The sequence below is a fragment of the Theropithecus gelada genome, chromosome 1 (assembly GCF_003255815.1).
Source record: "Theropithecus gelada isolate Dixy chromosome 1, Tgel_1.0, whole genome shotgun sequence".
Lineage (NCBI taxonomy): Eukaryota > Metazoa > Chordata > Mammalia > Primates > Cercopithecidae > Theropithecus > Theropithecus gelada.
Genome location: NC_037668.1, coordinates 39236325 through 39262304, shown reverse-complemented (window position 1 = coordinate 39262304; position 25980 = coordinate 39236325). Strand labels below are relative to the sequence as shown.

Genomic DNA, 25980 nt, shown 5'->3' with positions numbered 1-25980 from the left:
ATCAATTAGGTGACTTAGTCAAGTACCACAGTGTCGGGTATCAGAAAAAAAAATCCGGAAAGTCCTGGTCTGACAGCTCTAGTCCTTAAATATTTAGACTCAGGCCAGGCGCGGTGGCTCACGCCTGTAATCCCAGCACTTTGGGAGGCCGAGGCGGGCGGTCAGGAGGTCAGGAGATTGAGACCATCCTGGCTAACACAGTGAAATCCCGTCTCTACTAAGAATACAAAAAATTAGCCAGGCGTGGTGGCAGGCGCCTGCAGTCCCAGCTACTCCAGAGGCTGAGGCAGGAGAATGGTGTGAACCCGGGAGGCAGAATTTGCAGTGAGCCAAGATCACGCCACTGCACTCCAGACTGGGCGACAGAGCGAGACTCCGTCTCAAAAAAAAAAAAAAAAAATTTAGACTCAACACCCCACCTAAGCCATAAGACTGAGCAGAAATTCTAGTATGTAACACCTCAGGAGAGAAACAGGTTAACATGGTCAAGCCTCTCTTCTGGCAATACATATGTTGATGAGGTCCTGCAGTCCACAGAAGACTTGGAAGTCAAAGAGGTCACAGGGCCCAGAGACCACAGAAGTCAGAGGTCCCATGGGCCACAGAGGTGAGAGATCTCACAGGCCACAGAAGTCAGAGATCCCACAGGCCACAGAAGTCAGAGGCCTCACAGTTCACAGAATTCAGAGGTCCTGGGTTCCACGGAAGTCACAGCCCCACAGTCCATGGAAGTCAGAGGCCCCACAATCCACAGAAGTCATCAATTCTACAGTCCACAGAAGTCAGGGTCCAGAGTCCACAGAAGTCAGGGTCCAGAGCCCACAGATGTCAGGGTCCAGAGTCCACAGAAGTCAGGGTCCAGAGCCCACAGATGTCAGGGTCCAGAGTCCACAGAAGTCAGGGTCCAGAGCCCACAGATGTCAGGGTCCAGAGTCCACAGAAGTCAGGGTCCAGACTCCACAGAAGTCAGAGTCCAGAGTCCACAGATGTCAGGAGTCCCTCAGTCTCTAGAAGTTATAGGTCCTACAGTTCATGGCAGACTTTCCTAGGAAAATTTAAACTTTGATGTGCACGGCCATTTCCATTTCTAAACCACACACAAAAATCTGAGGGGAGACACTCTCAATCAGATAGCATTAAAGCTGGAAAGAACGCACCACGATGTTAGCAAAAACCACTTCAACTACTCATGCCATCACAGTCATCAAAGAGGGGAGGCAGGAAGGAAGGGAGGGACAGACGAAGAGAGAGTAATGAAAGAGAAAATAACTCTGAAAAGAAAGGGGAAAATAGAAATATAAAAGATTAGAGAAAACAGAGGAGATAACAAAATAAAAAAGACAAAAACCTCACTTTGGCGTTTCTAGTTTAAAGCTTTCAGGGCATTTTATGAAACGACAGTTGCAATAAAACAAATAGAATGGTGAGTCATCTGGGTTCCAACTTCTGAGTCAAAAGGGCTGTTTCTCGACAAAGCAGGGCCCCGCTGCCTGCACGTTTAACGATGCCTATCGGCGGCGCACACAGCTACAGAACAGGATGTGGGGAGAACGAGGAGGTGGGAGTGAGCACTGTCTCTACTGGTCCCAGTGTCATTGCAAATAAAGACTGTCAAGACTTAAACCATAATAATGGAAAGGCTATAAAGGTCTCAGTTATAATGTTTCCTCTGATGTTCCCTTTCATAAAATGCCCTCTTTATGTTGCCTACGTAGCAGTCATCCACCGAACGTCGGCATATGTGTGCCCCAGTGGGAATGTTGCACCCTAAGTTCCTAGCAGGACGCCAGGCAGCAACTGTGCAATCCAACTCCTTGGCTCATCATCTCCATCGCACATAAGTGAGCACACACACTCACCCATTCCACAAATATGTGTGAGTGCCTATTTTCTGCCAGGAGCTGAGCAATACGGTATATGCCTATCCCATACAGGACTTAGCAAAGTGCCTAGGTGCCAAACACGCAGGAAACACATGCAAAATGTATACGGCCATACAACACAGGGACTCCTTTCCTACTCTGGCACCTAAAAGTCTTACATAAGTGCCTGGCAGCCTAGCAGGAAACGGGACTTTTCCTCCTCCATGCCAGAGCAAAGTACATAAGCTGGAACACAAATCAGGTAACTGCTCAAAAAGGGGGCTTAATAGGATGCCCACAAAGACTTGCTTTTACTTGGACACAGCAGACAAAAATGTACAGAAACCTGATGTTTCAACGGAATTATTTATCTGCAGCCTGCCATCTAACCATTCTAGGCACCAGGGAACCTCAAAGGAAAATAGAAACAAAACCTCTGCAAATTAATACTTTGTAGACATGCCAAGGAGGCATGAACTAAGACAGACACCAGCAGCACATGGAGGGATGAAATGAGGCTGAAACCTGTAAACCAGGGAGCCGTGTGATGCAATTAGAGAAGCCAAAGTCCAAAATTAGGAAAGGACCGATCTAGTCAAGCCCAACTTGGTGGCAGGTAGAGAATGATAACTCACATTTCTAGGTGTGCAGCCTGTGCCAACCACAAACCATCCCTGGGCTGCCTTCCCTGCTGATCTGTAATTGGTGGGTCAGTGATGGAGCTACCAATTATCTTGAGGCCCCCTGTATTTAGTTCACAGACAAAGGGAAGCGGGAGAGACCAGTTAGTAATGAGTAAGTAATGGCCACGAAAACACATTGTATTATACAGAGCTGCTTCAGCAGGAAAAGCCATTTGGAAAATAAAGCGTAAAAGAATAAAATAAGCTGGAGAAACTCAATTTTCTCCTCCCTTCCTCCCAAAGCCACACTTAGGATAAAATGAGGTTTGTGCAGGTTAATCCTTAAGAGGTAAGAAAAAAATGATTAAATACATTAAAAAAATCAATTGTACATTAAACCAAATCCAGGAACTGCAAAAACAAACACTGCGGCGTTGCTCCAGCCGGTATTAGCTCTGCCAGTCTGGTCGGTAGGGGATACCCCCACCTGAGGGAGCCCGCTGAGGTCACAGAAGACAAGCAGAGAGGAAGGGGAGAGAACCAGAGCTGGGGAGCGGGGTGGGACCACAGATCTGGGTTTCACTGGAACTAAAGTTATTTCTAGATATTATAAAGGAAGAAATAAAACGCCTTATAAATGGGGCTCCAGGGACTGGGCTGAATTCTTCAAAAATCCAATAGAAATAATAATAATGAGAATGATTTGATAAACAGAAATTATAAACCACCTTACTGTCAAATGATGCGCCACCATTTCTCGTTATTTCTTCTGTTTATTAACAAATTCTATTAACTGCCATTTTTCAGACAACAGAGAGAGCTGGAGAGGTGAGGTTAAGAGGCATGCCTTTGCCGGGCGAGGTGGCTCACGCCTGTAATCCCAGAACTTTAGGAGGCTGAGGCAGGCGGATCACAAGGTCAGGAGATTGAGACCATCCTGGCTGACATGGTGAAACCCCATCTCTACTAACAACAACAACAAAAACAAAAAACAAAAAAATTAGCCGGGCATGGTGGTGGGCGCCTGTAGTCCCAGTTACTTGGGAGGCTGAGGCAGGAGAATGGCGTGAACCTGGGAGACGGAGCTTGCAGTGAGCCAAGATCGCACCACTGCACTCCAGCCTGGGCGACAGAGCGAGACTCCGTCTCAAAAAAAAAAAAAGAAAAGAGGCATAAAGAGGCATGCCTTTGTCTTTCAGGAATGCCACTCTCTGCAATGGAGCTGGATGGAAACTCCTACCCTCCCTTGGTGCCCTGGGATCTTCAGATGAAAGCCTGAAAGAATGCAAAGCCACAGGAAAGTGGCCCTAGGTCACCCGCTCCTCCCTCAGTGGAGTCAAGGCTGAGAATTCTTAGCTAATCCTAAATAAACCTCACATGGCTGAAATGCCGTGGCCAATTTGCTTCCCTATGTGGACTGCAACCATCTGGTTCTGCCTGCAACCAGCCTTTCTCCTCCTGGGCACCTGCCTCGGCCACATATCTGGAAGATCTGGCAGGCAGGAGCATTCAGGGCACAGTAGGAGGTGCACTTCTGGGAGGGGAGGGAGCTGGGACTCACTCTGACAAGGCACAAGTTGCCCATATGTCAGTCTGGGGCCCCCAACTCTAAAAAACATCCAAGGCAGGGCGCGGCAGCTCACGCCTGTAACCCCAGCACTTTGGGAGGCCGAGGCGGGCGGATCATGAGGTCAGGAGATCGAGACCATCCTGGCTAACATGGTGAAATCCTGGTCTCTACTAAAAATACAAAAAAAAATTGGCTGGGCGTGGTGGCGGGCGCCTGTAGTCCCAGCTACTCAGGAGGCTGAGGCAGGAGAATGGCAGGAGTCGGGGAGGCGGAGCTTGCAGTGAGCCGAGATTGCGCCACTGCACTCCAGCCTGGGTGACAGAGCAAGACTCCGTCTCAAAAACAAAACAAAACAAAAACTGGCACATCTGAAATGTTCCCCTTCATGTGTTTCTGAAATAAGTCATCTAGAATCGAAGAGAAACCTCTGTAAGACTGGTTTGGATAGGGGGAGGGAGTGGGGTTGGGGGGAAGTGCTGACAGGAAGAACAGGTAATCAACCATATGACACTGGTGTTCCCAACAGAATTAAAGACACGTGCCCATGGGGGAGAGTTTCAAAATCTCTAAACATATTTGAGTGGGTTATCAATGTCTAGCTCTTGACAACAAGTAAGATCTGACAGAAAGATTTTACTCTCTTAACGACATTTCTATTCTCTTATCTTCAAAGCAGGTGAACTTTGCTGCCTTAACAATGAGGGATTTGTGGATGTTGATAGAAACACAGATAAAGGATTTACCTGAGGGGGCAGAGAAAGTAGAAATAAAAGATCCTGGATATTGTATTTTCTTTACTTATGTGGATTCCGGTGACTCCCTGGAGACCTGCAGGCACCACTTCAAGAGCTGGAGTCCAGAGCAAATTGCTCAATTGTCCAACCTTCTCTCTGCCAGCAGGAGACAGAACAACAAGCGGCTGCTGCCCCCTAGAAGCTACCAGGGACATGGCATCTTGCTATACAGACATCAGATGAAAAGATCCTATTATCTCCTCTCCATTCCATAACCTGTCATTAGTGAGGTACATGGGTGCAGACGCCTCCTCTGAGCACAAGGAGGCACACATCACCTGTGATAAATTAATAGGCGCCTTTTCAACAGCTAAGATGCACACAAAAGACTCCAACCATGGAGAGCACACTAAGGCAGCAGCCTCAGAGAGGAGGTACAGAATCACCAGGCAGCACTGAGCATCGACTGCAGCTGCGTCTGTGCAGTGGGCGCCCCGCACACATGCTAGTGTGCCTGACAGCGTGGTCCACACCGCACCCATACCTGCTCTCCTCATCTGCACAGGTTCAGCAGCATGGACAATGGCTTTCAATCCCAGTCCTGCCACTTCTTAGCTGTAGGAACCTGAATGCTCTGGACTCAGTTTCCTCACTGCAAAATGAGTAATTCTCACAAATTTGTTGGAATCAAACAAAGTAACCAAAATAAAGACACCAACAGCAAGGCCAGAATATTACAGAGTAGAAGCCCTCCTGGCCTATGTGATCGGATAGTAATTGTTCAGTTATCAAAAAATCAGTTAAAGCAGGGCATCGTTAAAAATGGAACCTGTTCTACATACCTAAAACATCTTCTATTAACTGAAAACCTATAAACATTCAGTCATGGCTGATCTTTTGATGTAACGCCAAGCCCTTGGCTTTGAGTGTGGGCCCACAGACTGAAGTTCCCAGATGTCTTTCTTGCATAAACCATACCCATAACACAGCCTCCACAATTTCTAAAGCAAAGTGAGAACTTCAAGACATCAGTAAAGCAATCAAAGTACAGAACCCTTCTAGATGTTTATGGTCCTCCTCTAATGTTTAACTGTCATCTCGCTCACACCTAATTTGACAGCAGTGTTTTTAGCAATTCACATTTAGCAAAGCATTTAACTTAGTTTTCATAAAACCCTCTTTTCACATTTCTCTTTATAGAACACATTATAGCCGGGCGTGGTGGCTCACACCTGTAATCCCAGCACTCTGGAAGGCCGAGGCTGGCGGATCACCTGAGGTCGCGAGTTCGAGACCAGCCTGACCAACATGGAGAAACCCCGTCTCTACTAAAAATACAAAAAATTAGCCAGGCATGGTGGCGCATGCCTGTAATCCCAGCTACTCAGGAGGCTGAGACAGGAGAATCACTTGAACCTGGGAGGCAGAGGTTGCGGTAAGTGAGATCATGCCACTGCGCTCCAGCCAGGGCAGCAACAAGAGCGAAACTCTATCTCAAAAACAAAAAAAGAGAAGACAATATATTTGCAGAACCCTCTCTTCACACTCTTAGTTCACCTGTTTACATCATATTTAATACAGGTACACAGGTGTAGCGACAAACTAGCTCTCGGGGTACAGACGAGTGTGGGAGAGACTGGCTGAGGAGCTGCCTCGTTCAGAGCACCAAGAGCCTGGTGAGTATGTTCCATGGGGCCCAAACAGCAAGCTGGTCAGACAGGGATGCCAAATGCAAGCTCCTGACACATTTTTTAAAATATGTTCTTATTGATATCCCTGCTTCATTTCACAAAAGATTCGAAATGACTTGCAAAGTACACATAAGTCTGTAATCCCAGCACTTTGGGAGGCTGAGGTGGGCAGATCCCTTGAGGCCAGGAGTTCAAGACCAGCCTGGCCAACATGGCAAAATCCTGTCTTTACTAAAAATACAAAAATTAGCTGGGCATGGTGGCACACACCTGTGATCCCAGCTACTCAGGAGGCTGAGGCACAAGAATCACTTGAACCTGGGAGGCGGAGGTTGTAGTGAACCATGATCGTGCCACTGCACTCCAGCCTGGGCAACAGAGCGAGACTCTGTCTGAAAAAAAAAAAAAAAAAAATACACACAAGCTGGGCCCGGTGGCTCACACCTGTAATCTTGGCACTTTGGGAGGCTAAAGAGAAGGTTCACTTGAGCCCAGGAGTTTGAGACCAGCCTGGCCAACACAGTGCGACCTTGTCTCTATAAAAAATTTAAATAAAACTTAAATAAAATAAAAGTAAACATTTCAAAGTACACACAAGACGACGGGACACAACAAAGGAAAAGAATAGTAAAGGGGGGAAAAAAGACTTTGTTTTGTTTTTGAGACAGGTCTCGCTCTGTCACCCAGACTCACCGTAACCACGATCTCCTGGGTTGACACAATCCTCCTGCCTCAGCCTCCAGAGTAGCTGGGACTACAGGCTGGAGCCACCATGCCCCACTAATTTTTGTATTTTTTATAGAGATGGCACCTTGTCACGTTGCCCAGGCTGACCTCAAAACTCCTGGGCTCAAGCAATCATCCTGTCTCAGCCTCCCAAGATGCTGGGATTACAGGTGTGAGCCACCATATCTAGCCTAAAAGATGTTTAATACCTGTTCTTTATTCTCCTTCTCCATCAAAATCCACTATCGGTAAATGCTAGTTAAATGAAACCATTAATAGAAATAATCAGGCCAGGTATGGTGGCTCACACCTGTAATTCCAACACTTTGGGAGGGAGGCCAAGGTGGACAAATCACTTGAGGTCAGGAGTTTTGAGACCAGCCTGGCCAACATGGCGAAACCCTGTCTCTACTAAAAATACAAAAACTTAGCTGGGTGTGGTAGCGCACACCTGTAATCTCAGCTACTGAGGCTGAGGCAGGAGAATAGCTTGACCCTGGGAGGCGGAGGTTGCAGTGGACCAAGATGGCGCCACTGCACTCCAGCCTGGCTGACAGAGTGAAACAAGAGGGGAGGGGAGGAGAGGAGAGGAGAGGAAAAGGCAAGAAAGAAAAGAAAGAAGGAAAGGAAAGGAGAGGAGAGGAGAGGAGAGGAGAGGAATCGATCAACTTGTATGCTTGATTGCCAGCAACTCCTTTCTACCATAAGGCTGGAAAAAGTGGCCCTGGTCCTAAAGACCCACTTGCCATGGGCCTGGCTGGGTCAACACAGAGAGAAAGGCCTCTTGGCAGACACAGCTGGGTAAAGGGAATGATCGCTGACCCAGAGCACCGCCCCACACACTCTGCACACAAACAGGAGAGCTGTGCCCCCAGGGTCACTGTGAAGGCAAGAGGTCACAAAAGTGGCAGCATGTCTTCTTCTTGACAGGGGTAATTTATCCAGACTCCTGCTCCACTGGGGGCTATGAGTTAGTTCCTCTCTGCCTCTGACTGTCAAGGAGTGCCCCTGGATAGATTTACTTCAAGAATCACTCAGTGTCGGCCCCATCTCTAGACTGTTCAGACAAACTCATAATGGCAGAGAGAAGATTTGTGGAGCAACAAGCATAAATCTCGGTTATAACTACAAACCATAAAAGAAAGGAGAGCTGGGAGGGAAGAAGGAAGGGCGGTGAATATGTCCTTCTCCAAAGCACCACTTTATCTTCCTGTGGTTTCTCACAGCGCAGAAGTGGGACTAACTACAAGATCATATTTTTCAAGCCAAAAATCAGTCTGCACGGTTTGACAATGAGCTAAAATATTTTAAATTACAATTATCCTGGAAAATGGGCCAAGCACAGTGGCTCACACCTGTAATCCCAGCACCTTGGGAGGCCGAGGCGGGTGGATCACTTGAGGCCAAGAGTTCGAGATCAGCCTGGCTAATGTGGCAAAACCCCATCCCTACTAAAAATAAAAAAATTAGCTGGGCATGGTGGTGGGCACCTGTAATCCCAGCTACTCAAGAGGCTTAGGCAGGAGAATCACTTGAACCCCGGAGGCAGAGGTTGCAGTGAGCTGAGATGGCGCCACTGCACTCCAGCCTGGGTGACAGAACAAGACTCTGTCTCAAAAAAGAAAAGAGAAGAAAAAAGAGACAAGATTCTCCTGGAACACGCAGGGTACTTGGTTATCTTAACCAGCACAACAGTCAATGGTTTTCAAACTGGGGGCTTTTAGATTTATCCTGAGTCTGCCCCCATGGAACACCTATGCTTTAGATCACACTTAAAAAAACACTTTTACATGAAAATTCTTTGAAACTGATGACTGATCTTAATCAAAAGAAAAACATTTTAACAGCATTCCCCTGCCCAAATAAGTTTTGCAGATCACATCTTCAGCAATGGTAGGGCCTGTAAAGGAGCACTAAGATTATACCTCTAGGAGAAAAGGGAGGAAACGAAACTTTTTATTTTGAAAGAATGATGCTAGGAATAAGATCAAAGACTTAATTCCAAGTCGGGTGTAGTGGCTCACACCTGTAATCCCAGCACTTTGGGAGACTGAGGCGGGGGGATCACTCGAGCCCAGGAATTCGAGACCAGCCTGGGCAACATAGTGAGACCTCGTCTCTACACAATTTTTTTAATTAAAAAATTAGCTGGGCATGGTGGCATGCACTGGTGGTAGTCCCAGCTACTTGGGAGGCTGAGGTGGGAGGATCACCTGAGCCCAAGAGGTGGGGGGCTGCAGTGAGCAATGATTGTGCCACTGCACTCCAGCCTGAGTGACAGAGCAAGACCCTGTCATAAGCAACACCCTGTCATAAAAGAAAGGAAAGGGGAGGGGAGGGGAGGGAAAATTGAATTTCCCCAATCACTGAGTAGCTCTGATAAAAGGCACCTGAGTGCTCAGTTCCTCAGTTCCCACATCCTCAAAATAAGGACACTGCCCACTTATCCAAGAGTCGGGGCCCCTGATTACAGGAACAGCAGCAAATATAAAGCATTACTATAAAAGCCAGGAACCTAAAGTATAAACAAAGCTGAGTAACTTCTTCAAATTCCATTTATTTAATTATTACTCCTAAGAGTTTCGATTCATCTAATAATTATTTGTAAAAGGGCACCTTAAAACTGGAAAGCAACCTCTTCATTTACCTGAAAGAGGAAACAATTTAAAGGGCACCACCTAGTCTATGCAAGAAACCTGCTGTCTGTGATAGGAAGGAGAGGAAAAAGAGGCAGTAATTTCAAAATCAGTTAGTGGCCTAGAGACCATAACCACCCAGAAACGGAATGAGGCTGTGCTCAATCAAGTTCATCCCTTTCAGCATCCAGTTCTTACCAGCTTTCTTCAGCAGATCTGGCAGAGGAGGTGGGAATCACAGGCACCCTCCCAACTAGCAGTCAGTATACACGGACACTAGTGTTAGAAACGTTTTCTTCACTGACACCTTTATATTGTTGATGAGACAGGAGTGAGGAAAGACGCTAGCCAACACTTTTTCCTCTCTGAAAAGTGCCTAAATCCCAGGCCCAGGATGCTGGATCTGATCATGCTGACAATGTTACCTTCAGTGAAGTGCACCGTGAGCCCATCCGTGGTTTATATTTTATTTTAGTCCCCAAGTTTCTCTGCAGCAGTTGTGAGGGGCACCCTGATGAATATGTTGCTAGTAATGGTTTAAGCACCAGAATTTTTGTTGATGATTTACTGTTTGGGCAGGGGGAGTGGGTTTTGAGACAGGGTCTTGCTCTGTTCCACACTGGAGTGCAGTGGTACGATCACAGCTCACTGTAGCCTCAACCCACTGGGCTTAAGCAATCCTCCCACCTCAGCCTCCCAAGGACTACAGGCACTCACCACCATATCTGGCTAAATTTTTTTGTAAAGACAGGTTTCACTATGTTGCTGAAGCTGGTCTCAAACCCCGGAACTCAAGCAATCCTCCCGCCTCTTCCTTCCACAGTGCAAGGATTACAGGCGTGAGCCACCACACTCAGCCAATGATTTGCTTTTACAAATAAATTAATAGAGCGGATTTTGAATTATCCCTATAACATCACCCCCAATCGCTTGCATCCCGACAGACGTTCCTGAGCAGGAAAAAGAGGTGGAGGTGACAACTAGTTTCAGCAAACCTAACTCTGCACAGAAATCAACCACTACAGACTTTTTAAATAATTACGTTTAATACTTCAAAATTAGGTTTGTCATATTTATATATTTTTCCTGGAAAATGACAAGTTCCTGAAATCCCTGAATGGCTGGTTTCATTACCCATATGCTTATACAACACTTTCGGCTGGGCGCAGTGGCTCCCGCCTGTAATCCCAGGACTTTGGGAGGCCAAGGCAGGTGGATCATGAGGTCAAGAGATGGAGACCATCCTGGCTAACACGGTGAAACCCCGTCTCTACTAAAAATACAAAAACTTAGACGGGCGTGGTGGCAGGCGCCTGTAGTCCCAGCTACTCAGGAGGCTGAGGCAGGAGAATGGCGTGAAACCAGGACGCGGAGCTTGCAGTGAGCTGAGACCGCGCCACTGCACTCCAGGCTGGGCAACTGAGCAAAACTCCGTCTCAGGAAAAAAAAAAAAACAACACTTTCATGAATACAGTATCAAAATCAATTTTGTTTCCCCGCAAAATGCTTAAATGTTGTAAAATACATATGTATTGTCATAGACATGCATATACACATACATACATGCATACATGAGTGCACACAAAGAAACGTATTGAGCATGTTAATGTCATTCTTCAGAAATGTTTTGGTGGGGCCAGGTGTGGTGGCTCATGCCTGTAATCCCAGCACTTTGGGAGGCCAAGGCAGGAGGATCACCTGAGTCCAGAAGTTCGAGACCAACCTGGCCAACATGGCGAAACCCCGTCTCTACTAAAAATACAAAAATTAGCTGGCCGTGGTGGTACACGCCTGTAGTCCCAGGTACTCAGGAGACTAAGGCAAGAGAATCGCTTGAACTCGGGAGGCAGAGGTTGCAGTGAACAGAGACTACACCACTGCACTCCAGCCTGGGTGACAGAGCGAGACACCATCTCAAAAAAAGAAATGTTTTGGTGGGAAAAAAAATGAGAACCACTTATCCACAGTGAACCTGCTGACAAGTACACCAAAGTATTCTAACCATAAAAGTCACAAAAGATACAAATACTGAGGAGACTGTGCCAGGAATACATGTTAGAGGTCTTTGGCAGACAGGCAAACAGGTAACTGGCTGTAGCTATTCTTTTTGCCTTTTTTTTTTTGTTTTTTGAGACAGAGTCTGGCTCTGTCGCCCAGTCTGGAGTACAGTAGTGCAATCTCGGTTCACTGCAACCTCCGCCACTTGAGTAGCTGGGATTACAGGTACCTGCCACTACACCCAGCTAATTTTTTTTTTTTTTTTTAGTAGAGACGGGGTTTTGCCATGTTGGCCAGGCTAGTCTCGAACTCCTGACCTCAGGTGATCCACCTGCCTCGGCCTCCCAAAGTGCTGGGATTACAGGCGTGAGCCACCGTGCCTTGACAATTCTTAAAGACATCACAGTATTGGCTCCCTGAATCCATCAAAATACACCTTCTGATTACCAGCCTCTGGTTAATTGGCTTGAAAACCAAAGAGAAAATCTTGGGTGTCCCAAGGGTAAGGTGGATGAGTTTCCCCAGGACTGAGATCAAATACATGATGTAGAACCCCCTGGACAAGGTTCCATCTGAGCCTCAGGAAGAAACCTGAGGGTACTTTGGCACTTGGAGAGCAAAACTACTGAGACGCAACCTAGATCTGCAACTGCAGAGCGTCTTTATTTTGAAGAATTCAGCATACTAAAAAATAGTAATCCTAGAAAAAGGTGATAAAGTAGAAATTGCTGTCATCAGTTATTAAAAAAACTGCAGTTTGGGGCCGGGTACAGTGGCTCACACCTGTAATCCCAGCACTCTAGGAGTCCAAGGTGGGCAGGTTACGAGGTCAGGAGATCAAGACCATCCTGGCCAACATGGTGAAACCCTGTCTTTACTAAAAATACAAAAATTAGCTGGGCATGGTGGCGCGTACCTGTAATCCCAGCTACTCAGGAGGCTGAGGCAGGAGAATCGTTTGAACCCGGGAGGCGGAGGATGCAGTGAGCCGAGATCACACCACTGCACTCCAGCCTGGCGACAGAGCTAGACTCCGTCTCAAAGAAAAAAAAAAAAAAAATGTACTTTGGGATTATTTTGGTGGAGAGACGCAGGAAAGAGGACAGAAAGAAAAAACTAAAAGAACCTACACCTAAAAGTTAAAGCAAGAGACGATGGCCAAGGACTCATCCATTAGAGAGAACTTGGTGTCAAAGAGCAAAAAACTAAAATTCTAGTTTAGCCAAAACTCATAAGCCCTGTGTAAAGTAGATGAGCTATAGTATTGTTGAACACTGAGAAGCTGAGTTGAAACAAGTGAGCAGATGTGTAAATCAAACCTTATTTACTGCTTGCTTCGAATAACCAAAAATCATATGACTAAGTGGAAACCTCAAAAGTTTACTTAACCCAAGTTTCAGTATCCAAGCAAGATGGGAACTGAATTACCCCATGCAGACAATTGTCCGCTCATTCTAAAATACCTATAGACCAGGCAGGGATTTGGTTCTGCCAGGACGGCACAAGGAACCGGATCCAGAGACTCTGTGTGGGCCTGAGGACAGGCACACAACTGTGGCTAGAAAACCAGGGTCTGCGGGAAATTCACAGGTTTTCACAGGTCTGGGGGAATCTGGAGGTCAGTACTCTGGAGGCCTGTCCGAACTCCTTGCCTCAGCAGGCAAAGCTCAGTGAAGAGAATATAAAGAGAAAAAAGTAACCAGCCATTTTAACTTTGGCAGAGTTTTGTCAACAACAGAGAATTTCAACTTGGAGTTTGCAGAATTTCTCAAGACTGGTCTGTTCACCAATCTCCAGCCCTAATGACATTATGATATTAGAGAGCAACTACTCCTCTGAGATGGTCAATGTTGCTGGGTTGGTTTGATTTGGAGGCCAGGATTAGGGCAGGATTTAACGGGCAAGAAAAGGAAACACGCAGCGTCACTACTTTGCTAGAATCAAGGCCAGGATTTGGCTATAAACACGAATGTGTCGTTTAGAGACTACAAGATTACACTTCTCACCACAAAATCTCAAAACAGCTTTTATGATTCAGAGAGGACAGAACTGAAAATCAAGTCTTCTTTGCCTAGCAAATAAAACAATCATGCACATATTGACTACATCACAACGTCACCTGCACCGCACTGACTACTAAAGAGAACTTCTTCTGTCGTAATTTACTTTTATTTTCATTCTTTGTTGTTGTTGTTGTTGTTGTAGAGACAGAGTCTTGCTCTGTTGCCCAGGCTGGAGAGAGTGGCATGATCATAGCTCACTGCAGCCTCGAACTTCTGAGCTCAAGCGATCCTCTGGCTTCTGCCTCCTGAGCAGCTGAGAGTATAGGCGTGAGCCACCAAGCCCGGCTAATGTTAAAATTTGTAATAGAGATGGGAGCTCTCTATTTAGTGCAGGCTGGTCTCAAACTCCTGGCCTCAAGTGATCCCCTGACCTTGGCCTCCCAAAGTGCTGGGATGATAGGCATGAGCCACTGCACCCGGCCAGTAACTTACTTTTTTAATAAGGGGGAAAATTATTTCAAAGTGATCATCTTGTCTGAGACAAAGAATAAGATTGTTTGCCTTTAGTGTAGAGACCAGGCAACTTCCATTAAGGAATTCTATGAAAAATATGCATTCAGTTAAAAACAAAAAGAATATATACTTTCTGAAGCTTAAAGGAAAAAATAATAATAATAAAAACAAAAACAAAACAACTTAGCAGTGTGTTCCCCCAACACTGAAATATCCCACCCCTCAAGGCCTGGCTTCAAGTTTCACAAAAGTCATCCTTAAGTGCCCCCTCACCCTCGCAGAGCTCTTCCTTCTCTGAATAACTGGGGGCTCTCTCCTATACCCAATCAGGCAGCTCTGCACCAAATGATACACAATGTTGTGCTATTTGCTAAACTTACAAACAGTCGTGTGCAGTTTGCTAATTATTTCATGTGTATAAATGCCTTTTCTTCCCCAAGTAAAATACATGAATTACTCGAGAACAAGGTGTAGTTTTATTCCTCAATTGTCTGTTCCCTATCCTCAGGCCTGAGCTGAGCTAAGCTGAGCATGCAGGAGACAGCGAACACACATGGCCTGAGAAAGCACCCTCCCTGTGGAAGGGCTGAGTGCTGTGTGTTTTCATGAACCACCACACTGAGCTGTGGGGCTTTCTGTGCAAGGGGGCTGCCCAGCCCGTGTCCCCGTCCTGCCACACGAGTCCTCAGCGGGCTCCTCTGCCTGACACCCTCCCAACACCACTCCCAGGAGAAAGAAGTAGTTCACACAAGACCACGCGACTCGGCTGGTGCCCCCGTTTAATCAGGCTGCTGCAAATGCTTGGCCAAAAGCAATAAGGGCATGACTGAGAGACTGTGGGAGTTTAATATAAAAAAATTAATAAACAAAAAAGGGAGGGAAGGAGAAAGGGTCTACCTTTTAATAGGGCCCTAATTACCCAACTCATAGGATCAGCCCAAATGAGATGGGAGTTTATTTCGGGGTTTTTTTAATTATTTTTTTTATATATATATAAATTGCTGCTATGTGTTTTCTTTCCTCTGAGCAATTATGCAGCAAGTACGTAAAGAGGAGAAAAAATATTAATTAAATATAAGGTAATTGTGGAGTTGGCCTGGAGAGAATGAGTCTGAACTCTGGACGATCACAGGCTACTAGGGTTTGAAGACTGCTCAGGGCCTCCCAGAAAAGAAAGAAATAAAAATACAACCAACCAATAAGCAGATGCACAGTGCAGCAGGAAGAGCAGGGCACAGAAACAGCAGCAGAGCAAGGGGTCTGCAGGGCTCCAAACACCAGAAATCAGTGAGCTGGCCAACTGCTTAGGGCTCCCAAAGAGCTTGTCGAATCAAGCCCCAAAAGATGGACTGGCCAGTCTTCCTGTGATCAGTTAAATGGGTACATCAAAATTGGAAAAGAGAGAGGAAGGAGAGGACTGCCGCAGCCTATGGTGTTCAATCTGTACTTCAGTCGCAAACCACCACAACTTCAGCCTGAGGGGCACTGAGGCAGGCCCCAGGGAAGCCAGTAGACGTCCTGAGACACTGGCAAGGCAGGGCCTCCTTGGCTTTCCCACCACCATGACCTCAAGGAAGGATCTGGGCAATATCAAAAGAGTGAAACGAGGCCACCGTGGGAGTGCTGGGATATAAGCCCATAACTGGTGACATAACAGCAGGTGACACGAATGACAACACTGCTCCCCTGAAACAGTCCCGGCAGTGCTTGTATCACCTCGGCCTTTCTACAGACAGCTCAACTGGATCCAACTCGCCCTGAGCCTGGGAAAGCCTTCGTACACGCTGGAATTCAGACGTGTTCATACCCGCTAAGGCCCTCACGTCATCTCCTCCCACGACTGCCAGATGGGGAGTGAAGCAAAGCAGGTGAAACCACAGGCCCTGTTGAAACAAAGCCTTGGCAGTACAGCCCTACGCCTGCTATCACTACGCAGGAAGAAAAGCTCTGAAAAGTTAAACCTGGAGCTGGCTCTGCCATCAAACTTATCTGGTTTGTACAGAACCAGTCTTACTACTCAGCCAAGAGGATTTACAGCAGGCCCTGAAAAGCAAAAACGAATGAAAATGGGGTGGGCAGCCAGGAACTCTGGCCACCAAATGAAAAGCACATGGGAGAGAAAATTACCTGTAGTGCTTAGTAGGCCTCTTCCCTATCCATGGTGTAAGAAGACAGTGTTGGGAATGACTATCACACAATTACCGACCAGGCAAAACCAGAATTCCACCACTTACCTGTTCTTTAAAGGCCACTGAGGCACTCGCACCCTGAGGGGCAGAGCAGGGGGCGGGTACTTCAGACAATCTAGAAGCCCAGCCACCTCACTCCACCTCAGCCTTCCACAGGCGCAGGAATCTCACTAATTACTATCGATCAGCCACAAACAAAGTGGCGCAGGACCATCTGGGGTGGATGCTTTTAGTTCTAGAAAAGACCAGGCTTTACTAAGGGGAGATCTCAGTCATCTCTGCACGCGAGAAGAGAAGTCAGAGGTCACTGACAGAGGCAGTCTCTAGGTAACAGCTACTTTTAAAGGGACACTACTGATGCAGAACCACAGGAACAGAAGGTTTCTTTTCACTAGCATGGCATTTTAATTACTAGAAAGTGATACCACACATCTTAGGTACTTACCAGCGGCTCTCGAGGCAGCACATTTTCACTTCCTGGAGTAGAGCTTGGCTGCAAAGAAAAATGGAAACAAAAATAAGATCACAGTGCCACCCAATGGACATCATAAAACCACAGATGTTCATTCTCAAACGATGCACGCTAGCACCTCTTTCTCACATCTCTCACCGGTTTTTCATGACATGAGAGTATTCTGCAGTGGACTACCTGTAAAAAGTAGCCCAAAGACTCTGAATGCAGCAGGGAAGATAGACTGTTTCTGGGTTCACTGCCACAGCACTCCAAGAACAAGGCTTGGCTCTGCTCAGGAAGGCCCACGACCACCTACTGAGCAGCAAGGGCTGGGGACCGTCACAAAATCCACGGGAAGAGTAGAGTCCAGAGAAAAGGCTTGAACACAGAGCGCAACACCTCCTCTTTCTGCCACCTCCCCAACGTCAGGGGACTGGGAAGAAAAGCCGCGCAGCAGTGGAGAACCAGATTCCACCACCAGGGGGCCCCAGCTGCCCACGCTCAGGATTTTCTCTGGGCATCTAGTTTCTGGAGCCCAGAAGCCAGTAAACCACACAGGTGCCTATTTATCCCCTGCCACTAAGGACACCACCCCACAATAGTAAAGGAAGCCCCAGGCTTAAATCCTTCTTGGAAATAAGCTAGTGACAGGCTGACATATAAGCAGACCAACCTCCAGGCGAGCAGGCAGCACTGCGGCTGAGCCCCTGGCTCTAGCCTGTTTCCTCCTCCTTGGGGCCACTACCTCACCCTCACAGGCGCCTTCGACCCTTGACTGACCTGGCCAAAATTCAGAGAAAGGGGGAGGCAGAGGTAGAGACAGATTCTGAAGAAATTTACAAATGTCCAAAAGAATAAAGCAAGCAGGTATGATGCTAAGTGAGCTATGGTTAGTTTACTGTGACGATGGTCAGGTCAATTGCCATCTATCTACAGATAATATCGACGAGTGCAGCGAAATCTGTGTGTCCCAGGAGACAGCCTGCAGCCTCCATTCTCCCAGCTATTACAGATCAGATGGAAGTGCCAGGCTGCCTTGAAAAAGGACAGAAGCCCAGTCCACAGGGGGTTCCCAAAGAATTCCTCATGCCAGTTGCTACCACATAGCTGGCACACAGCACAGTGGCAAGCACTCTGTTGGATGAAGGACTCTATCCCTCCATTCGAAGTCCTGTCCCAAAAGCCTCACCACCCCAGGACAAGAGGTCAGCCAGCAGGAAACTATCTAGAAAGTGAGGGTTGGTCTCAGAGAATCTGAGCAAGCTTTCCCTGCCTCCCTGCCTCCCGCCCTCCGCAAGCTCCAGACATTGGTAAGTTCAAACCTTTAGAGCTCCAGCCCACGCCCCTCTGAGGTACACATCTGACTGCCTTCCTGCCTCTTTGACTTAAGCTGCCCTGGAGCAGACTCCCAGTCCTCTCTGCCACCTATGTCTTCTTTCAGCATTCCCTCTTGGCATGCTGGGACAAACCACCAAATGATGTAAACTAGAATCCAAAAGGCCATCTTGAGACAGCTCTTTCTCCCTTGCTCCCAGAGCTAACTCATTACATCAAGTCTGCCAATATTCCCTCCTCAATATTCATGGAAGAGTAGTGTAAATGCTGGCACTTTGGGAGGCCCAGGTGGATGGATTGCTTGAGCCCAGGAGTTTGAGACCAGCCTGGGCAACATGGCAAATCCTCATCTCTACAAAAAATACAAAAATGGGCCAGGTGTGATGGTGTGCACTTGTACTCCCAGCTATTCAGGAAGCTGAGGCAGAAGGATCCCTTGAGCCTGGAAATTCAAGGCTGTGGTAAACTGTGATCACACCACTGCACTCCAGCCCAGATGACGGAGCCAGATTCTGTCTCAAAAAAAATTTAAAAGTCCATGGAAATAATCCATTCATTTTTCTCCATCTCTACTGCTATCACTTTGGTCCAAGCTACCAAAATCCCCTGCCTAGACCGCTGCGTCAGCCTTCTCATCAGTGCTGGCCCTCTTCCAATTCATATTCTGTGATGCAAACAGACTATCATTTCCAAAGGAGAATCTGATCGTCCCATTCCTTATCCACCCACTCACCCCAGTAAACACAACAAATTTAAGGGCTTCTCATTGCTCTTAGAAGACAGAAAAACCGCAGCATGGCCTACAAGGCCTAACATCTACTCTGACTACATCTCAGGTCTCAAGTGGCACCACATTCCCCACTTCTGCCCCCCACAGACGCACTGGCCTTTGCTTTCTCTGTCACTGCGCCTCTGCGCAAGCCCTTCCTTCCCTTTCTTCCCTTTAATTCATCCTTCAGATCCAGCTAAGACACTTCCTCAGGGAAACATTCCTTCTCTGTCATCCATGACTAGGTCAGATCTCCCTATGACACACCTGCCTCTCCTTCAAGGACCTGAGTTGACCTGCAACTTTACATCTGTGTGACTATGGGGCTGAGGCCTGTCTCTCTCACCAGATGATAAACTCCACGTGTGCAGAAACTGCCTGTGTTTGCTTGTCACTGTATCCCCGGGGCCTAGGACAGTGCCAGGCACAGAGGAGGCCTTCAATAGAAATTTGTTGAATGAATGAATAAATGAACGAATGGGCAACAAAAAACTGAACAATGGTGACAACTCAACTGAATGGATTATTTAGATTCTTCAGTTCATTATCTTCCTGAGGGTTTCCTCCACTCCATTTGGTAGATACTAAGTGCTAACATTCACTTAGCTCTTTCCTTCTTTAATTTTCACAGTAAGTATATCAAATTACTGCTGATGAGGAAACTGAGGCAGAAGAAGTTAAATAACTTGCCCATGATTACTCAGATAGTAACTGGTACTACAGAGATTTGAACACTTCTACCTAATCAAAATAAGCAAGTTTTGTTTAAACCACATTTTATTAAGCAACAACCTTAATGCTACCCCATAAATAATAATGTAGGTTATTTGACCAGACAAAACACACAAAAGCAAACAGCTTTAGTATTTAGGAAGCCCCATTCTGACTTAACCTAAAACTTTCTTCCTAAAATAAAACTAATCACTATGAATTGTTTTCACCAAGGAACTGCTCTTAAAATTAGTTCATCCCTTGAACAGCGAGTATTTACCAGAGGGAAGAACTTTAAACGGTACACAGTGCCAAATATGTCTCTTTCATCATATACCCTTTAGTATCTTTTAAATTATAAGCCATGTAAATGAATTGTTTTAAAAAATGCAATATTGCCCCGGCGCGGTGGCTCAAGCCTGTAATCCCAGCACTTTGGGAGGCCGAGACGGGCGGATAACGAGGTCAGGAGATCGAGACCATCCTGGCTAACACGGTGAAACCCCGTCTCTACTAAAAAAATACAAAAAACTAGCCAGGCGAAGTGGCAGGCGCCTGTAGTCCCAGCTATTCGGGAGGCTGAGGCAGGAGAATGGCGTGGAGGCAGGAAAATGGCGTGAAGCCGGGAGGCGGAGCTTGCAGTGAGCTGAGATCCGGTCACTGCACTCCAGCCTGGGTGACAGACCAAGACTCTGTCTCAAAAAAGAAAAAAAAAAATGCAATATTAAAAGTAAAAAAGAAAGCCTCCCTCTCATTCCAACCCTAAGGGACCCACACTGACACTGGTTCCTTGTATATTCTGCCAAGGATATTCAAAGCATATAAGAAGTATGGCCGGCAGAGCACGGTGGCTTATGCCTGTAATCCCAGCACTTCAGGAGGCTGAGGCGGGCAATCACTTGAGGCCAGAAGTTAGAGACCAGCCCGGCCAACATGGCAAAACCCCATCTTTACAAAAAAATGCAAAAACAAGCTGGGTGTGGAGGTGCATGCCTGTAGTCCCAGCTACTCGGGAGGCAGAGGCACAAGAATCACTTGAACCCAGGAGACGGAGCTTACAGCGAGCTGAGATCATGCCATTGCACTCCAGCCTGGGTGACAGAGTGAGACCCTGTCTCAAAAAAAAAAAAAAAAAAAAGGAAGAAGCAGCGTAGCCAAGTGTAATGGCTCACACCTATAAACCCAGCACTCTGGGAGGCTATAATGGAAGGATCACTTAAAGCCAGGAGTTTGAGACCAGCATGGGCAACACAGCAAGATCCCATCTCTACAAAATATTTTAAAATTAGCTTGGTGTGGTGGTGCATCCTGTAGTCCCAGCTACTCAGGAGGCTGGGGAAGGAGGATTGCTTGATCCCAGGAGGCAGAGATTACAGTGAGCTATGATGGTGCCATTGTATTCCAGCTTGGTCAACAGAGTAAGACTCTGTCTCAAAAAGAAAAAAAGGATGCATGTGTATGCATAATTCCTACCATGGAATTTGAAACAGCAACACTCCAAATTCCTCAAGTTGTGGCTTCCCAGAGCCATAGTCCCAGTTTAAAGGTGGGAATACAAATGTGAGCCACCACACCCAGCCGTTTTTTAAATTTTTTAAATCGTGGACTACCCTGTTTTTTTAAACAGTACTACCTATTTTTTTAAAATCTTCCACCATACTAGCTCTTTAAAAAATTAAAGCGGGCCAGGCAGAGTAGCTCACACCTATAATCCCAGCACTTTGGGAGGTCGAGGCAGGCGGATCACCTGAGGTCAGGAGTTCAAGACCAACCTGGCCAACATATGGCCAACATAGCAAAACCCCATCTCCAACTGATCCTGGAAATCTTCACAGGGTAGTCCATGATTTAAAAAAAACAAGGCCGGGCATGGTGGTTCACACCAGCACTTTGGGAGGCCGAGGTGGGAGGATCGCTTGGGCCCAGGAGTTCAAGACCAGCCTGAGCAACATGACAAAACCCTGTCTCTACTAAAAAAACACAAAAATTAGCCAGGCATGGTGGCACATGCCTGTAAGTCCCAGCTACCCAGCAGGCTGAAGTGGGAGGATCAACTGAGTCCAGGAGGTTGAGGCTGTGGTGAGCTGTGATCACACCACTGCACTCCAGCCTGGGTAACAGAGTAAGACCCTGTCTCAAGAAAAAAAAAAAGAAAAAAAAAAAAGGCTCAGAAACCACCCACAGGCATGTATTATAACAATATTAAGAAACAGATATAAGGCAATCCATGCCTGGGATCCTCAGAGGCCCGAATGGGGAGAGCAGGAAGGGAAGAAAGCAAAAGCAGACAACTGTTTTAAAACACAAGTCAGGCAAAGACTACGGCGGCAGAGAGAGAAACGCTTTTCTTTTGGTAGAGACAAAGGTGCTCTCACTCCTGCTGCCAAGGCTCTGACCTTCCCCAACTGGAAGGCGTTCCCAGATCCTGACCTGCTGCCCAACAAAGAACAAGCTCACAAGCAGCTCATGGATTTGAGCAACTGGCAGAAGCTCCAGGTCTAGGAGTACCCATCCTGCTTCTGCCCAGTGACTGTGACTCCAGACATGTCCTAAGCTAGTCTGTGTAGTCTTCTGCTGGGAATAAGATTCAATCCTACCAATATCCTTTGAGATGCAGTGGCATGACAGAAAGTACACAGGCTGTGGCATTAAGAACTCAGTGAGGCCGGGCGCAGTGGCTCACGCTGTCATCCCAGCACTTTGGGAGGCCGAGGTGGGCGGATCACAAGGTCAGGAGATCAAGACCATCCTGGTTAACACAGTGAAACCCCGTCTCTACTAAAAATTAGCCAGGCGTGGTGGCGGCGCCTATAGTCCCAGCTATTCAGGAGGCTGAGGCAGGAGAATGGCGTGAACCCAGGAGGCGGAGCTTGCAGTGAGCCAACATCATGCCACTGCACTCCAGCCTGGGCGACAGAGCAAAACTCCATCTCAAAAAAAAAAAAAAAGAAAAAAACAACTCAGTGATTTGGGGGTACGCTGCTCAACCTCTCTGAGCCTCAGTTTCCTCATCTATGGGAATAACGGGAATAATACCACCACCTCACATTCAGGATTAGAGGAGATGATAAGTTATTTCATGTCACTCCTCTGCTCAAAGTCAGCTTCGGGTCATGATGGAGTAACAGGGAACAGATTTGCCCTCCCACCGTAAACAACTAGAAAACTAAGCCAAATAAATAAAACCACTGTGTGTACACATTGGACAGCAGGCAGTGCAGGACTATGATCCCTGAAAGCAGAGAAACAAATTACTGGAGCCCTAAAATCACTCTAGCTTCCTTCCAGGAGACACATTTCAGACCCAGGAGAGAGAGGGGGATCCCCAGCAGAGCATGCAGTCCACCTGAGTTCAAGAGACAGAGATGAGAGTTCAGGGAGGCCAAGGCAACTGAAAGCTGCAGGACAGACTTCAGAAAGAAACAGCTATGCAGAAAAAGTGCTCCAGAAATCTGCCTGGATGTTCTCTCAGGTCTTTGCTGAATACTAAAATGTGTGCATGGATAGGGTGAAACTCCACAGTGATGAAGAAGCTATGAGCTGAACATTTTTTAGAACTCTGGGGAATCACGAGTCCCAAGCAGCCAGACTGGAGTGTCCTCACAGGGCATTCAGGAGAGACCTAGAAGGGCCACATCTTGGTAGGGGAGGTCAAACGATCCCTAGATTAAAGATTATCCAGACCCACTCTAACAAAGCTAAAAAACAACTCGAAATAATAAAACTAAACCATAAAAAACTGCCCAGAAGAATAAAGCTTTAAATACTCTTTAAAGACCACGAAATCCAGAACCTCAACAATACTGAACTCACAATATCCAGCATCCAATCAAAAATTTCAACACATGGCCAGGCGCAGTAGCTCACGCCTATAATCCCAGCACTTTGGGAGGCCGGGGCGGGTGGATCACGAGGTCAAGAGATCGAGAACGTCCTGGCTAACATGGTGAAATCCCTTCTCTACTAAAAATACAAAAAAAAGCCGGGCGCGGTGGCTCAAGCCTGTAATCCCAGCACTTTGGGAGGCTGAGACGGGCGGATCACGAGGTCAGGAGATCGAGACCATCCTGGCTAACACGGTGAAACCCCGTCTCTACTTAAAATACAAAAAAATTGGCCGGGCGAGGTGGCGGCGCCTGTAGTCCCAGCTACTCGGGAGGCTGAGGCAGGAGAATGGCCTGAACCCGGGAGGCGGAGCTTGCAGTGAGCGGAGATCGCGCCACTGTACTCCAGCCTGGGTGACAGAGCGAGACTCCGTCTCAAAAAAAAAAAAAAAAAAAAAAAAATTAGCCAGGCATGGTGGCAGGCACCTGTAGTCCCAGCTACTCAAGAGGCTAAGACAGGAGAATGGGGTGAACCCGGGAGACGGAGCTTGCAGTGAGCTGAGATCATGCCACTACACTCCAGCCTGGGCAACAGAGTGAGATTCCATCTCAAAAAAAAAAAAGAAAACAGAATTTCTAGACATGAAAAGTATAATATGTAAAACAAAAATTTCAGGCCGGGTGCGGTGGCTCACACCCGTAATCCCAGCATTTTGGGAGGGTGGATCACCTGAGGTCAGGAGTTCGAGACCAGCCTGGCCAATACAGTGAAACCCCATCTCCACTGAAAATACAAAAATTAGCCAAGCATGGTGGCAGGCGCCTGTAAACCCAGCTACTCAGGAGGCTGAGGTAGGAGAATTGCTTTTACTCAGGAAGCAAAGGTTGCAGAGAGCTGAGATAGCTGAAATAAGGACAAATTCCTGGAGACAAAACATACCAAAACTGACTCTGGAAAAAATAAAAAAGTTTAATAGCCTCACGTCTATTTTTAAAACTAAACACATAATTTAAAAATATGTAAGTAAAAAAAGTAATAAGCCAGGTACAGTGGCTGATGCCTGGAATCCCAATACTTCAGGAGGCTGAGGCAGGTAGATCACTTGAGGTCAGGAGTTCGAGACTAGCCTGGCCAAGGTGGTAAAACCCCATCTCAACTAAAAATACAAAAATTAGCCAGGCATGGTAACACATGCCTGTAATCCCAGCTACTCAGGAGACTAAGGCAGAAGAATCCCTTGAACCCAGGAGGGAGAGGTTGCAGTGAGCCAAGATCGAGCCATTGCACTCCAGCCTGGGCAACAGAGTTAGACTCCATCTTAAAAACAAAAAAAGTAGGCCAGGCACGGTGGCTCATGCCTGTAATCCCAGCACTTTGGGAGGCCGAGGTGGACAGATCACAAAGTCATGAGACAGAGACCATCCTGGCCAACATGGTGAAATCCCGTCTCTACTAAAAATACAAAAATTAGCTTGGTGTGGTGGCACATGCCTGTAGTCCCAGATATTTGGGAGGCTGAGGCAGGAGAATCGCTTGAACCTGGCAGGTGGAGGTTGCAGTGAGCTGAGATCACGCCACTGCACTCCAGCCTGGTGACAGGGCAAGATTCTGTCTCAGGAAAAAAAAAAAGTAATAAAGTATACAATTAAAACTTAAAAAGAAAACTCTAGGCCCAGATGGCTTTACCGGTGAATACTATCAAACATTTAAGGAAGAAATAATGGCAATCTTATATAAACTGTTTCAAAGAATACAAAAAAAAACTGCCAAACTCACTCCATGAGGCCACTACTATCTTGACATAAAAACTAAAGATTTTACACATCCACATACAAAAAACTATAGACCAATATCCCTCACAAACATAAATGTAAAAATCCTTAACAAAATACTATCAAGTCCAGCAATATATAAAAAGAATAACGTATTAAGTAGAATTTATCCAAAGAATAAAAAATTGGTTTACCATTTCAAAAATCAATCAACATAAATCACCATATTAATAAAAGAAAGGAAGAAAACAAAAGGATCAACTCAGTAGAGACAAAAAAGAGCACCTAACAACATTCAAAAATAATTTTTTTTTTTTAAGAGACAGAGTCTCAGGCTGGGCGCAGTGGCTCACGCCTATAATCCCAGCACTTTGGGAGGCTGAGGTGGGCAGATCACAAGGTCAGGAGTTCAAGACCAGCCTGACCAACATGGTGAAACACCATCTCTACTAAAAACACACAAAAAATTAGCCAGGCGTGGTGGCGGGGGACTGTAATCCCAGCTACTCAGGAGGCTGAGGCAGAGAATCACTTGAACCTGGGAGGCGGAGGTTGCAGTGAGCTGAGAT

At 46.7% G+C, this 25980-nt stretch overlaps 1 protein-coding gene across 4 annotated transcripts in view; it reads right to left on the bottom strand.

The window, feature by feature from the left end:
* Nucleotides 1-25980, bottom strand: part of PEX14 (peroxisomal biogenesis factor 14) — a 158026-nt gene that overhangs the window by 118970 nt on the left and 13076 nt on the right. For 3 of the 4 annotated variants that reach the window (XM_025382312.1, XM_025382313.1, XM_025382319.1), the window contains exon 2: nt 16991-17038. In XM_025382312.1, the coding sequence (XP_025238097.1) occupies nt 16991-17038 (48 nt within the window). Of the gene's footprint in view, nt 1-16590; nt 16956-16990; nt 17039-25980 lie in introns of those variants that run through there. The other variant, XM_025382316.1, reaches the window with a different exon arrangement.